The 15,780-nt window shown below is 38.4% G+C and overlaps 1 protein-coding gene across 1 annotated transcript in view; it reads right to left on the reverse strand.

The window, feature by feature from the left end:
• Positions 1 to 539: 539 nt before the first annotated feature.
• Positions 540 to 15,780, reverse strand: part of LOC104065316 (dystonin) — a 320,467-nt gene continuing 305,226 nt past the window's right edge. The window contains 7 exon segments of the mRNA XM_054061292.1: positions 540 to 1,795; positions 3,780 to 3,903; positions 6,594 to 6,704; positions 7,167 to 7,366; positions 10,573 to 10,690; positions 14,636 to 14,710; positions 14,871 to 15,025. Of these exon segments, the coding sequence (XP_053917267.1) occupies positions 1,530 to 1,795; positions 3,780 to 3,903; positions 6,594 to 6,704; positions 7,167 to 7,366; positions 10,573 to 10,690; positions 14,636 to 14,710; positions 14,871 to 15,025 (1,049 nt within the window). The 3' untranslated portion in view covers positions 540 to 1,529.

Raw genomic sequence — 15,780 nt, forward strand, 5'->3', positions numbered from 1 at the left:
GAAACGTTGACTCAAGTGGATCTTCATTGATTGAATTATCTTTTGAGTACTATTTTGGTTTTCTGTTTCTTATAAACCATGTGAGTCAAGTTGTGAGTCTGAAGGAAGCTTGTGGCAGCTTGGAAATCATCATCTTAGTAATGCATTTTCAGCATGCTAAGGGACCAACCATAAATCAGTCTTTCCCTAAAATTGCTCTACTAAAGGTACTACACTTCTTGGTATATGAACGGTCAGGTATAAACTATTCGGTCTTCTGTGTTGGCCAAATCCTACCTGAGCCTTTTTGATATTAAAGAGCATTTTGAATGAGTTACTACAGCATCAACCCAGCCATTCGACAGCACTCCCATTTGAAGCTGCATACTTTTCCCACTAGAAATGAACTCTATTATTCCCTTCAAAGAATCCATGAATGGCAAAAACATTTCACTGACAAAAAGAGCAACTGAATTGCTCTTTATGCCTTTTGTATGTCGTATATAAACTCTGCAGTTTAATATGGAGAAATAATTGCCAACACACAATAATTACATATAATTTCATATGATCTGATATCTGCAATTTAGTGTTTTATTAAATAAATACAGTAGCTAACCAAAATCTGATTGCTGACGATGGGAAATTACATTAAAGCCTAGGAACCTATGGTAATTATCGGTCATCTGAGATGGTATATACCCTAAAACATAATGCAGAGAATTACTTTCCTGCAAAATAAGAAATACAATGGAAATAAAGTTAAGGGACATGTTTATTTCAGAGCCTTCTGCAAGCAAAATTGCTTTGATACAAAATGAGTTCAATGATACAGTGCTACCATCCACTCAAGCAAAAGAAAACCTCACATTTACATGAATGCACTTTATATTGATATTCTTACAGAATAACAGTTCCGATATCCAGAATGTGTCTGGCCTCATTGAAAGCAATGGCACAGAAATGCTGCAAGGTATTGGAGTATCATATTACGGGCGAGTGCTTAATTAACTCTGTGAGTCCTCTGAGAGACGCTGTATAAATAAGGGTACTGTGAACGTGGGTTTGTATTCCTTAGTAGTTTTGACGTACATCCTTTAGTGTTTGTTTCGTTAGCTCAAAATGTGTAATTGTGTCCTTTTGGCTTTTTATTATTCTCTTTTTCTTTTTTAAAGAAAAATCATGAGGTATCCTTTACTGTTAACTAATGACATAGTGATAGGCCTATTTTATTCAGGTTGCAGAGACTTACTGTACATTCAGTACACTGTACATTCGGCAATTATTTTTAGTGTACTTTCTACACATTACTGTGTACAACTGTTAGTTTACATTAAAAACTCTTCCCCTTCTCACAGGATATGGCATAAATGAAAACAAATCTGACAAAAATTATACACATAAAATAAGAAGACAAATACACAAATAAGGCCATCTGCAGAATTAAAAATCCACCTCTTGCAATATTTCACAATAATTTCTACATAATATTTTACATCTCACAAACTTAAATAATGCAAAAGGAAAAGACCTTTACGGAGCCGATCATATTATCTCTTCAAGGACTTGTCCAATTTGCTGGCTAGTGGCCTTCTCTGGGGAGTTGGAATTTTAGAAGGCTTGGCTGATCCTGGCCGAGAACCTGCTCGGGGTGTTGGTCTGCTTGTAGCAGGAACAGTCTCTGACATATCTGAGCATACAGACTGGATTTCTGAAATATCAAAGTCAGATGCATCACTGCCTCGGCGGCTACTCGACCTGCTGCCAGCCTTGCTTCCTGCTCGACTTCCAGGTCTGCTTGGAGTTCTTCTGGTTTCTAGAAAGAGAAAATATGTCCATCAGTATTAAAGGTAAGGATGGAAAAGGTGTGCAGGTCTTTCCTGGTCTTTAGCAACCCTAAAAGTTCCTCATTGCAAAAACTAAATTTTAGACCTCTGCCAGCCAACCTAAACAATGCCGTATCTCTCGCTAAAGTGAAGGAAATGCAAGATGAAACTGTTGGAAAGGGTCCAGAGGGGAGCTGGAAAGATGATCCAAGGGCTAGAGCATCTGTGCTATGAGGACAGGATGACGGAGTTTGGGTTGCTCAGCCTGGAGAAGAGAAGGCTGTGGGGAGACCTTACAGCAGCCTTCCAGTACCTGAAGGAGGTGTAAAAGAAACCTGTAGAGGGACTTCTTCCAAGGGCATAGAGTGACAGGATGAGGGGGAATGGCTTTAAATTGGAAGGGGAAAGACTTAGATTAGACATTAGGAAGAAATTCTTCACAATGAGGGTGGTGAGGCACTGGAACAGGTTTCCCAGGGAAGTTGTGGATGCCTCATTCCTGGAGGTGTTCAAGGCCAGGTTGGATGGGGCCTTGAGCAGTCTGGCCTGGTGGGAGGTGTCCCTGCCCATGGCAGGGTGGATGGAACTGGTGGGGCTTCAAAGTAGTTTCCAACCCAAACCATTTTACGATTCTATGATCAAATGCTGAGACATGTCATTAAAAATGTATCATCCTATAAAATTTTCTTGATTTACTAAGCATGCACTATATTCATTCAATAGCCAGATCCTCTCTTTCCCTTGCCATTTTCTCAGCTACAAGCTGAAAGAAGTCATTATCTGGCCTCTTTGTGCATTCAGGATTTCTCAATAGATATGCCTTGGAGATGCAGAACAATAACCCAATTTTTAAATGTGTAATCCTCCTTTTTTTAAAAAAAAATAAATTAAAATCAAACCCATGCAGTTGAAAGATGCAAGTAAACAAGAGCAGAGAACACATTCTACCAAACAAATGGCTGAGTAAATGAGCTCTCGGCAAGCCTGTTAAAGTGAAAGCCCGCCAAGACAACATGCCATGAAGAAAAAACCACAAAGAATATTAAAGAGAAAGACATTAATGTGGTTTTCCTAATTTTCCAATTACTTATTGAATCTTTTTGACCTTGACAAATCTGGTTCCCTGTACATGTGAAGAACACCAATTTGAAACTGAAATTTTAGGTGGCTCATTTTTCAAATCACCTATAAAAGACACGTACTTTTGGAACAGGATTTTCCAGTACTGCTCAGTATTCTCTGCCGAGCTTAAGATGGATGGGAAAGCCACTAAAGCCATCTTCTGTTCTAACCATTTAGCGCTTTCCTTTATACAGAGCTGCCGGGAGTATCCTAGAAGAGCATAACATCAACGCTTTCTGTTTTCATATACTGTTTTAGAAATCTCTATGAGATATGCCATTAACAAGGTGACCAACAGCTGCTCCCTGCAGTCCTTCTTTCAAAAGAAATGGAAAAGTCACAATTAAGTGACCTTTGAGCATAACTTGAATACTGTGAAGAAATGAACCCTTTCTTTTGAATGAAAAGGTTCTTCCCTAGTTCCTTAGGCAGGTATGTTGGAGATGCCACTGCCAAGAAGGTCGCAGTCATGTATTTGCCAACTCTGATTTTGGTATTTGGAGGAAAAAAATACATGCAATGAATGAACCATAAGAAGGCTCCTGTGATGGATTTCTTCAGGAGGATTAAAAAAAGATCAGCGTGGAAAGGAAACAAGGCAGGAATTTTTCTGCCAAGAAGGCTGCAGTCATGAATTTGCACATCCAGAGCTGAACATGCCTGTGGTGCAATAATGCAAACAGAGGACAATTATCTTGATTATGTGCAGCTCGGTGATATTAGTGTGTAGACAGTAGGACTTTGACTCTTTCCCATTCATCTGACATCTCCCTCACACCCTAAAGCAACCCTAAGTATTGAGGTGGAAAACAAAGCAAACAGCAGATCAAGCCCTAAAGTCAAGACGCTCACCTGCAAACTGAGCTCTGACTCTGGTAGCTGCTGTTGACAGGATGCCACTGTCTTCTCCAGAGTGGAAACCCTTCCCTGATAGATATCCTGGCAGTCTGAGTTTACTTCCTTGAATCGGTGTCCCCTATGGAAAAAAAAAACCCAAACAAACAACAAAAGGGTTTTTAACTGTTACTACTGAAGGTAAGGTCTGGTATTAAGTAGCGCACAGCTTAGAATATGATCTCCACAACATCCACTGTGAATCTGAAACACTGGTCTGAGTCCCTGTGGACATTTTTCATGATGTAAAGTTTTGAACATTCCTTTAGCAGTCCAAATGTAAAACAGCAAAAAAAAGAAATCACTTGAACAGTCTGTTTGACGTTAACATTTGAGAATTCGTTGTGTGTATTTCAATGCATATAAGTAAAGAAAAACGCTACCTTCTTGTAATTAGTCAAGTACATAAGATTAATTGATGGTACATGACTTAGAAACAAGTAGTTGAAGTTTTATTTCTGCATAGCTTGACTTTCCACCATTTTGACTGTGATCACTGGTGGTGAATATGTTTCATTTTATAAATATTTTTATGACAAAATTACTGAATTTCAAAACCTTTTGCTAGAAGAAAGCAGAAAAAGGAGACATAGGATTAATGTTAAAAGATCTTGTTGGCAATATATTGACTTAAATGTCTCTACTCCATAGTCTTACTCTGCCTGCTTTTGCATTTCTGTAAATCGAGACTTGTTTTATTTCCACCTGCCTCAAATGGGAAGATTTCTTTCAAAACCAATAATAAACCCTCACATCTCAAAATGCATGTAACATACTAGAGAGGAGGCGTACGCAAATAAGAGGAAAACTACAGTATTCATATTCATCTAATCAAGACAAAAATACTACGTAAATATCCTACAATAAGAACAAACACTGCAGTGATGAATAGGACACATTGAGTGGCCTGGATCCTAGGATCCTTCATTTTGTGCCTCTGATACCCATGCAACGGTGGAGGAGAATTAGGTACTGAAACCCAAGATCCAGAGGAGCGTGCTGGGAGCTGCCTGGGGCTAAGAACCAAGCGGAGGTCTGGCAAACACCTGCCTGGCAGCTGCCAGCTCACACCACTACTAGCAGATTTGAAGAAAAGCACTGAGATGCTATAGAACAATCTGCTGCCTGCTCTGACAGGATTGGTGACAATGTTAAACTCACTTCAAAGCCAAATACAAGTGCTTAACATCCAGCCAGCCACACCTTGGAAATCTCTGCAATACAGAGACTGCTTGGGAGTATAAAGAGCAAGGGAACGCTTTCCAGTACCCTCACTGAGGCTGCTGCACTTTGGGCAAGATTCGGAATAGAATCACTGGTACAAGAAGGAAAAAGAGATCATGCTTGTTCTTCAGTTTAGCCCTAAACCCAAATGTAGTCTACATATACTCTTCTTGGGAAGAAAATGCTGCAGAATACCTTAGAAATTCACTACAACCTATCCCAACTGCACCTGTTCCATTCATGATCTTAAATCATAGCGGCTTACATAAAATAAACTGACTGCAACTACTGTCAATTGTAAAAGCAGGCGAGAAATACAGTGCTCCCACTTGAAATCAATGCCATTGTAATTCAATGAAAACAACACCTTCCTGTGTCAATAAAGCCTTTACAATACCATCAATTAATCTTACAATACATTTACCAGCTAAGAGATGGAAGAAAATACAGGATTGTACTGGAAATGGACAACTGACTCTACTTTGTGCTACTGTTAATCATTCTAAGCAACAGCCCCGTGTGCTTGAAGTGCTGTATACACATACACGCTTGCAGCGTGCATGAGTAACACACCCACTTGCACAGAAGGAAGGAGTGAGAAGTTCGTTATGCATCTTTGAGCAAAGCCACACCGAGGTCATGCAAGCTTAGGTTTCACATGAATTGCAACAGGCATCGAAGTGCAGGTATGTGAAAAGCAGATACAAACAGGTTATGGTAGCACAAGCTTCCCCTCACCGAGCCCTCTGACTAACCCAGGGCAAGAGAAAACCTGTCAGTGACAAGTCAACTTGCAGCCTGATCCAGGTTGCAACCTTTTCACTGACTATAATGAAATTAGAGGAGACACTTTGGCTTCAAGCCCATTCAAATTTTGGTCATACAGCTTGATTGCTGCACAATCTTAATTGCTATGCTTGCAGTTTCAACCTAACTCATGGGCTGTAAATAAGACCAAAGCTTGTTTCCTGTTAAGTCACATCAACCAGCTGTCTTATTAGAGCAGCAATTAGTCGTTACCCCCCAAAACAAAACTTTCAGTTGTTGGAAAGATTTATATTCACAGTCAGTCTATGTGCCACCATCTTCACAGCGATTGGGAATTTCTTTATTTAGTGGCTTTGCACTTGAGATCATAATTCATTAATCTCATTCCTGCAGTTCATGAATATTACAGCACATTATGAACTCAAAGTAAACAATTTTAGGAAAGAAACCTGCAAAACATATAGATCACTTTATTAAAATAAAATGGTACTTTTCACAGTCGCTCATCCAGTCCGTTGCACGCTGTTATGATTTATTAATCATTTGCACTTTAAAATAAATTCACTGAGCCTGAGTTTTCCTAAGAGTCAAAACCGGTAACAAATAGAACGACAGAAAAACAAAGAAAGAAATAATTTGACAGATGTCTAAAATAAAGACAATGCATTAACATACAAAGGATGTTGCAGTTCTGAAGCACTGAAACTCTAGCGGCTGTTAGTGAAGTGGCAGTTTTAGTGAAGGAAGGTCATTAGATTAGAATCTCTGTCCTTACTGTACCTCTGTAGACGACCCTTGATAGTCTGAGGATTCTGGTGGTTTAGGAGGAGTTGACGTTTTGCTGTTTGTCAACCATGGTTTACCATAGTTGCGTGTTAAATGATGGGGTGTCTGTATGAAACAACGGTAAATCAAAATATGAAGGACAGTAGATGAAAACCAATATCATGGAGAATGATATCCGGGCTTTCACAGGGAGATCAAATTTCAAAGTAGAAATAAAAACTAAGCAGAAAGAGTTGATGAAAAATGTTCTGAAACAAAGAGATGGCAGAGCTTATTTTGTAAATGAAATGGAAAGGTTCATTGCTGTTTCAGAGCAATTCCCAAACTATTAGTTAGCTCATATGGCACCTTCAGTGTAAGGAATTCTTCTTTTCCCTTGTTGCAAACAAACAATAGAGGAAGTATGCTGAAAAGATTTCTCGGATCTCCCCAGACTATGAAATAAAATTGAGATATTTCTTCCCTATCAGCTAGGGAGAGCACCGATATTGTTGGAACAAGGGGAAAATACACCAATGATTTATATTCCATTAGTTGCCCAGTGCAGTGTTGTATGTTTCTCCTTACCTTTGGCGTACTTGTAGCAACCGCTTGCGGGGCAGCTGCCTGGCCAGCTTGACTTGACAGAGAAGTAGATCTGTTGGGAGAAGCACCTCTGGAAGAGGGTCGTGATCTACGGCCCCTCGGTCGGAAAGCTGCCATGCTCTGACTGGCACCATCTGCCAATATGAACTTTTCACGCAGCTCCACATTTGTCCTCCCTTTAGCTGCAGCAAAGAAAAGCGTTCATTTAGTCAGATACGAAAACTGTCACAAGGCTTTTTATTGTCATTTTTGCCATGCCAACTCCAACACATTTTAACAATAAATAAAATGCATCACTATGTAATGCATTTATTTTGGACACAGAAGAGTTAAGTGCAGAACTCACTTGTTCTAATACTTTATGCCAGCAGGAATGAACCACTGTCAAAGGAAGTCAGCGTGATAATGGAATGCACAATGTGCTAAATCGCTGTTAATCAATCAACTATTAATACAGAGACACAACCTGATGAGCAGTTTTGCTAACTCTACAGCTACTCGTAATAAATAATACTTGCTTGGGTGTTCCAGAAGAAATTGCTAGGTACAAATTACAGGAAAGCAGCAAATATATTTATTCAAAACTGTGGAGTTATGGCAACATGCAATGATGAACATAAAATCCAAACTATGATGAGGTAGTCGGTGGCTAAGCACTCACACACATACAAACACACACATGAAAGAATGTTCTGCAAGAGTCGATGCAAGACATGTTAGAATTTAACTGTGTCAAGGTGAATGACAATTGTTTCTGAAACACTCTTCAAGCGTGTCAAAAAAAATTAGCTTGCCAAGCACCAGCCCATGTAGGAACACATTAAGCTAAATGTGATGGGTGAAGCATATTGTTAAAAGTATATATATTAATAAAGTGGGAGGGAAATGAAGAGAGAGGAGAAGAGGAGGAGAAGGAGACAAAGAGAGGGGTTTGCCAACCTATAGTAGGCTGAGTGGTAATTGAAGAGTTTGATTCCGAACGTAACATTTTACTCCCGTGATGATGAACTAGAAAAAATGACACAGGACATGGGTCACATTAAAGAAAATCGTTAGCAGGAGAAGAAATCAAGTACAGCAGCTGCATACGCAAGAGACTTGGAGCACCAGGTCAAAAGACAGGACTCAGAGCAAAAGCTGTCTCTAAGTGCTCTGAGGTGAGTTGTCAAAGGTCTCCCAGGCAAAAGAAAATAGCGCTCAGGACTGCAGTTGAGTCTATCTAAGTATACTTGTGTAACAATGGTATTTATCTGCTGACATAAAGAAGTAATATAACCTAAAACCATCCTATATGACTAGGCCCAATACTTTCAAAGTTGTTTATGGAACAGTTCTTTGAAACGTGATTTATCCGAATACACAAGAAGCCCTTGGTGGAAAAGCAGATTTGCTAGGTGAAGTGCTTGAAGAAAAGTCTGAACCTGCTGCGCTAACATCAACAACTACTTTGCGTCACTGAGTTCAGCAAAACCAGGATTAGGTACTAATGCACAAAGGCCAGTGTCTGGATGAAGTTATAGAGATCAGTATTCCTTTAGACACACTATGATGCCTTACTCATCTGCTCATGTAATGCCCATGAAAAAGGGGTAAAGTACTGTAGCAAGTACTATAAAGATACACAGAATATAAGGTTTATTAAAGAAGAGGAGATAAAGTTCCAAAGGACTTTTGATCTAAAGAAAGTAATAAGAAATTCCAATAAACTAATTAAATAGCTATTAAATATTTTATCTGTCCGAGTCAACCCAAGTAAGAATTACAACAGCCTACCTGTCAATAGGTCCGAGACAAATCTTTGGGATACATCAAAGCTAACTAAGTTAACTCCTCAGAAATTTTGAGGCACAACTCATTACCTGCGACCCTGCTCCTTTGAGGAATAGGAACAAAAAGCTCAAAAACAAGGATGGCTCTGCAGGCATAAATCACTCTGCCATAGTAGCAGGTCCAGAATCAGGTGCTAGAGTTAAGCCTGTGGCTGAACCACAATGAATGCATTATTGCTATTAAATTTATTTAATAATTATATATGCAATATATTGATAGCCAGGACTACTACTTAATACTGCTCAAAAACTCACAGAAATCTAACACCACACAGTTGACAGCTCTTTTATTTTACTATGATGAGAAGCTTTATGTGTACCTTTTAAGCCTATACACAAAGGTTTGTAGGCCTTAGTGGCACACTCTGTTGGCCCTTATGGTGTTCTGTGGTCGCTTCTTTTGCATTTTTACCATCTTTATCTCAGCACGACAATTGCTACAAATACAAGCTGTCCATCCTCTCAAGGTCTGTATCGGATTGCTCAGAAACCCTAGTCACTGTGCTAGAGACAGATGACATGACAGTAGTGTCAGCAGGACAGTTGATGTCTCTGTCTTCATGAGTTCACTTGCCTCTCCAGGACTTCTCTGTGCTATTCTCACACAATTACAATATTGATTATAATTCTATAGAACCCCTGAGAGATAAAATGCAATACATTTAAAACTGATCACTAAAAGGACATAGTTATCTAGTTACATAATGCTCATTCACTCTGGACACAGCAATTATTATATTAATACTCTCTATAATTTTACTACTCTGGCTATTATTTGACTTGTATCTCTGCCACCCTGTTCACAAATGGCTTCTTCCCTATCTCCAGCTGCTTCCCCAAGAACAGCGTCAGACGGAGCCTACTTTCCCACTACAGAAGCAGTCTTTCTGACGAACTAAGATGATGTTGCATTGCTGTGTACTGATAAAACAATGCATTGGATACAACGGCCTGGAGGGCATGGTAATAGAACACTCCTTGCTTCACTGCAGCACAAAGTTCTCCTGACCAGAACATTTTCCACTTGCTTGATACAAGGCTAAGGGCTCTATAAAGTGGTTCTGGGGAAGATGCCAATGAAAAGTCAGAGCCTGAAAGCTTGGGTGCAACCACTGGCCAGAGAAGTTGGGTTTTTTTTTTTCATTCTTGTTGTTACTCTTCAATTTAATTCCTTTATTTTGATCTATTGCCCTAAAACTTCTCTCTTGCAGAGAAGGTTTTATTGGACATTTCAGTGTGCTATTTCTGCCAAATCATACAAGCATCTTGCATGCCATAAACTCTACCTGGGCTAAGTTCAACTCTTAATTACACCACTCTAATGCTGGAGGAACAGCTCAGAAAACACCACAGTTATTCTAGACATACACTAGCGCAAGTGAAGAGAACCTTAACCATGGGTTTTAAAGTTTACAAAAACAGATTGTTATGTGACATTTAGTGAGATGATGTTTACAGAACTGGTAATTTATACAATTCAATCTCCACCTTGAGACAATGAACGGTGACTGCATCCAAATAACTATCTGCATGTCCATTTTAACAGCTGTGTTACATACCCCTGCAAGGATCGTTTTTCACTAAGAACTCATCGAGTGCCATCCAGCCACCTCCAACACGAACCATGACTGTACTTCTTAGGATACGAACAAGGCGCAGTTGTTGAGAGTCACCAAACTGTAATAAAAATCAAACAACAGTCTGAGTTTCTCATTCATTCAGACGCCGTTCAATGCTGACAGGTCAAAAATCAGATGCTTCAAAAAATTTGGTTTGAAATTTAATTATTAGTAAATGCTAAAAAATCATATTTATTTATGCAGATTATTAAAGCTGTTAAGATTTCAAATCGGATGCCGCTGCATTAATCCAAAGGAGATGGCAGAACGGTAAGAAAGAAACTCAGGTTTAATTTTATGCTTGATTCTCAAACGTCTGTGCTCATAAAGGAAGGAAGATTAGTAACACATTATTTAATTAGTTACAGTCTGCATTTGTGCAAATTAATGAAGACCTATTTGCATTATTCCACTGTTAAAATCTCAAGTAAACTCCTCTGCAACAGTCTAGGTTTTAATTATGTCAGCTGAAAGGAAGGCAGCATCGCTTTAAATGATCAGTATGTGGGCTGGAAATTCAATGCATTATGAGTTCATTAATTGATTCATTCATAGGGATATTTTCAGGTATAGCATTGACACTGCTCACCTACATGGAAGGTGCATGTGGAGAAGGGAACATTAAAGCGGCAATGAATGATCGATCGCTATCATTATTGTCCTTTGTTACAAACTGTCACTCCTCTATCTAAAAATGAGATTCTTCACAATTCAGAGATGCACAGGAACCCCTTTATACTAACTCCTGTATTAGCCCGTTCTTTCTTTGGGCTGATGGCCAGCGGGCCTCTTGAAATCTGTATAACAAAACCTGTATGCAGTAATTCCATTCAAATCCAGATCAAAGAAAACATGACCAAAATGTTGACTCCACTATCTCATGAAAAGTAACCAGAAGAATTCAGTACTTTCTAGCCAATGCCACTACAATATTTATTTTATATCAGATCATCAGGCCAAGCGTAGTGTTCTTACACACAAACATGCAGAGCACTCACTGAAACCAACAGGAGCCAAATATGCCTCTCTTGGACAATCTCTGACCCTTGGAGAAGGTTGGCCATAACTCAACTGTACCTACTTGCTCCGGTGAGGGGACAGCAATGTTTTAAATGTAAACCACACAAACGTGCTCCCTACGTGTTAAATGACTTTAATTCTTTGGTACTACTTAAGCCAAGAAGGGAGAATAAGTTTAAAGGAATATTACTTTTAGGAACCAGACAAAAGCAAAAGCTTGCCATTTAATTTAATAATAAATTTTTCGGTTCTAACTAAGAACATTCACATAAGCGTTATTTGTAAGGGCTTTTAATAATGTGTTCAATATGTGCTGAACAAAGGACCATTTTACATATGTAGATCAAAGTTAAAAAGAGAAAGGGCGTCCAAATCGATGCAGTTTATTTTCATTAGCTTGTTTCTAAGGAGAATTTTTTCTAGAGGCTCTCAAGATCTTGGTTCTTTTTTTTTTTTTATTATTTATTTTTCCCCTCCCCGTCCCAGTTTAATTCTTCAGTTAAACTCCATTAGGTAACTATACCAAGGGTCAGACACACTTCGGAAACTGCCCAGGCTGTGGTTAATTCAGACAACGAGGCTTCTGGAGAATAATGCAGGTACCTATCAGAGCATTTTTTCCTAACAGTAATTCAGTCCATTTCCTTCTTAAAATAGCCTGGATACCAACTTTCCTCGAACAATATTTAGCGTTCTTTTCATATAATCAGAGGCAAAAACACTGGGATAAAAACAAAGTCTTTAAGCTGCAAAAAGGTCTATTCTGGACAACAGCCATATAACATCACTGTCACTAGAGAAGCCTCAGCCAACTTGCTGTAGGTGCTCTTTACTACGACGCTCTTCTGCACCAGTAAATTAGATGCTTTCAAAAAATTACTGTTTTCCCCAGATCTGAGAGTACAGATAGCAGATAAGAGGATTATCATAATTTCAAATAGTCTTTTCAAATAGAGGTTTGTTCTATATGTGGAAAACGTTTTGAATTATTACTTAGATATATTGCTTGAGGCATGTGGCAAGATTATCCGCTGCTCTTTGTGCTTTCTTCTATACTTAAAAAGCTTTGCCAGTAAATAAAAATGCAGCTACATTTTCAACATCTCTAGATTTAAAACAGCAACAGCTATTAACACTAGCAGGCCCAGAATGAATTACACATACTAATGCCTTTGTAAAAGGATGAATAAGCTACTAAAGTTATCCAGTATCTGGTTTGTGTGAGGTACTTCCATTCTTACCAGGCAAGCGTGATTTAATACTGCAGGAAGCTGAGTGTCAGTGTGTACCACAAGCCTAAGTGAGCACTGGTTAGCATTTCCTCCCCGTTCCACCCAACGGTGCCACTGCAGCACGACTCGCTGACGACCCAGCTAACACAAAGCATTTTCAAAAGCAGCTTCAATGCATTACAGACTTGCCACAGCTCTTTGAAAATGCTTGGAGTGAGGGAATAGTCTAAACTGGAACAGGGAGTTTATTTTGTCTATTTCCAAAATATTTATTTCATGATTCACTGTGTTAGTAGATAAAACAAAAACAACCCGCTAGGTTCTTAGTCCTCTTGATTGCATTAGGAGGATACTTCTTTCCCCTAAGAATGAAAGTATTTTTCACCTAATTTGCAATAAGTAAGCGACGTGACATTAGGATTTGTTTACTGTGATTATCCTTTAATTTGATAGCCTAAAAAATACAAGACAGAATTTTGAAGCATTCCGCTGTAAAACTGATTAAATAATAGTAATTGTAAAATTGTGATTTAAGTGCTCAAGATTTTTTACTATGGGAAATTGGTCCTGTCCATTATCTGGTTCCTTTAAAAGTAATCTCCTTAATGAAGAAAATGGCCAAGGAAAGCAGGTGAGGGATTGAAGAGGATGGATCCTGAGACAAGGAATGCTCCATAGCATTTAAAGAAATATCACAGCCGACCAGCAATGAATTAGCTGAAGATGAAAGGATGGCAAGAAGACTGACCATTGCAAGCTTTAAACCACTATGCGTTAGGGGGGAAAAAAGAAAAAAAAAGAAGAAAAAAAAAGAAAACAAAGAAACTTCATAACACATTCCACTAGTTTATACCTGATTTCCCAGGAAGAACTGATAAGAAATGAAAAATGGAAGAAAGACACGATTAGTTTACAGGAAATTCTCTACATGACTCTAGAACACACGCAAACTAACACATTAGACATTGTAAATAAAGTATCTACTTCGGAGATGAGCAGGTAGCCAGCCATCCAGAGACCGAATATTGGAACATATTCAAGGCCTTTCTTTCCTTCCCATTGCTGTTTCTGTAGTCTTTTAAAATAATCTATAAGTATTTAGTAATCTCTCTTAGCCAAATATTGTGTGTTTCATCTGAAATTTTTCTGGTTATTGAATCTAGGGGTAGCAGATCTTTCTCTACAATGTGATAATTTATTCTTCTGTGATCTAAAATCATCCTGCAGATAATTAACACATTTCTTCTATTTCTTCGGAAGGAATGGTGTGCTCCAATAAAATGACAAGGGAGGATAAAAGTGATTGAATACACTTCGGTAAAAGATTTTTGAAGTACGACACAAAACCGCAGGAAAATATTAGTCACTGCCTTTATGAAATGAATGAAAAATTAGCTACAGTTCAAACACTTTGGGTATCCAGGGAAAATGATTGGCTTTTAAGGAGCTGTTGTATGTACATATGCATGTGTGTGTACCTATTCATGCAGTTAGCTTTTAAAAATTCCCATTCGCAGAAAATATTTTAAGTAGTTTCAGCAAAAATAAATATAAGCAGCAGCAATTTCCCATATTTTTAGCCTGTATGTTCTAACAGAATAAAAAGTAAATTCAGACAAGCTTAAAGTAAGAAAACATATCTTTGCCAGACAAAATTCCTGTAAATTAATATAGCCTAATTCCTTGCATAAACCACGTCATATAAAGAATTTTTAAGCTGAAAGAACTAAGAAGATCCTTAGGAGACTTACCCTGTACTTGTTATCCCCAATCTGCTCCACTTGAAACCGTTTTGCACATTTACACTTAGCCACCTGCCTTGTAACCTGCAAAAAAACCACAACTGGATAATTACTTTACTGCTAATATCACATTTCTAAAGATCTGTGTAACTGATAAACTTTCGATTATATAGGTATGAAAATAACTATTCAAGAATGTGACCACCGTATAACATAATGCAGTCTAAGAAAGCAGAGAATGTACCTCATCTTCAATTTTGTCAGCATCTGTGAGAGGCTTGTATGCATCCTTGTTGGGATGAAGAGCTGCTACAAATTCGTAATAGTCAATATATCCATCACCATCTCTATCAAAAATGTCTGCAACAGCACTCATTTCAAGTCGGCTTGTTGGGAATTCTGTAAGGCGAAGATAACAAAAGAAAGCGAAGCTTTTGGCATTTCAGTCTCATTACAATGGAAGGTTTTATCACAAATATTAAAAGTTTCGTAGGCACTTATCAAAAAAAGCAATCACAGTCAAAAGACTGAAGGAATCTTCCTGAAAAATCAATCTAGGTCTCTTAACATATTGGATTAAAATTAATATCATAGTGTGGCTTGAAGAGAGACACAGAAGGGCACAGATTAAACCGTATTTGTATTTTTTTTTTTTTTAACATTTTGACCTTCCAAGTGCATAAAATACCACAGACTAACAAGATAAATTGTTAGTGAGGAAAGGTCAAACAAGAATTTCACTGCTAATTAAAACTGGAATGCCAGGCCTTCCCGCTGCAGAAACATGCACATTGTTTCATGAAATGCTTCTTTAGATCAAGTTTGCAGCAGCAGAATATTATCACATCCAGAGATTCTCTACGAAATGATCAAAGAGAATTTAAAGATGGTGAACAGGGATTGCATCATGTGTATTTAGCAGCTGTAACAAGTTGACACTGAATTAGTTAAACAAGTAAGCTATTTAACCTCTTGGTGGTAACAGGGCTTTTCATGAACGTTTGTCAATTCATTTAAAGCAGTCTCCATGATGTGAAGATAAAGGATTATTTTAAGTAGAAGGCCCTTATCTGATAAGTGTCAGTTGCTAAAGGGAAATGTCATCACACACAGACATAGTGTGGAAGGTTTATGTTACCAGCCACTGGGCATAC

Source organism: Cuculus canorus, chromosome 3 (assembly GCF_017976375.1).
Source record: "Cuculus canorus isolate bCucCan1 chromosome 3, bCucCan1.pri, whole genome shotgun sequence".
Taxonomy (NCBI): domain Eukaryota; kingdom Metazoa; phylum Chordata; class Aves; order Cuculiformes; family Cuculidae; genus Cuculus; species Cuculus canorus.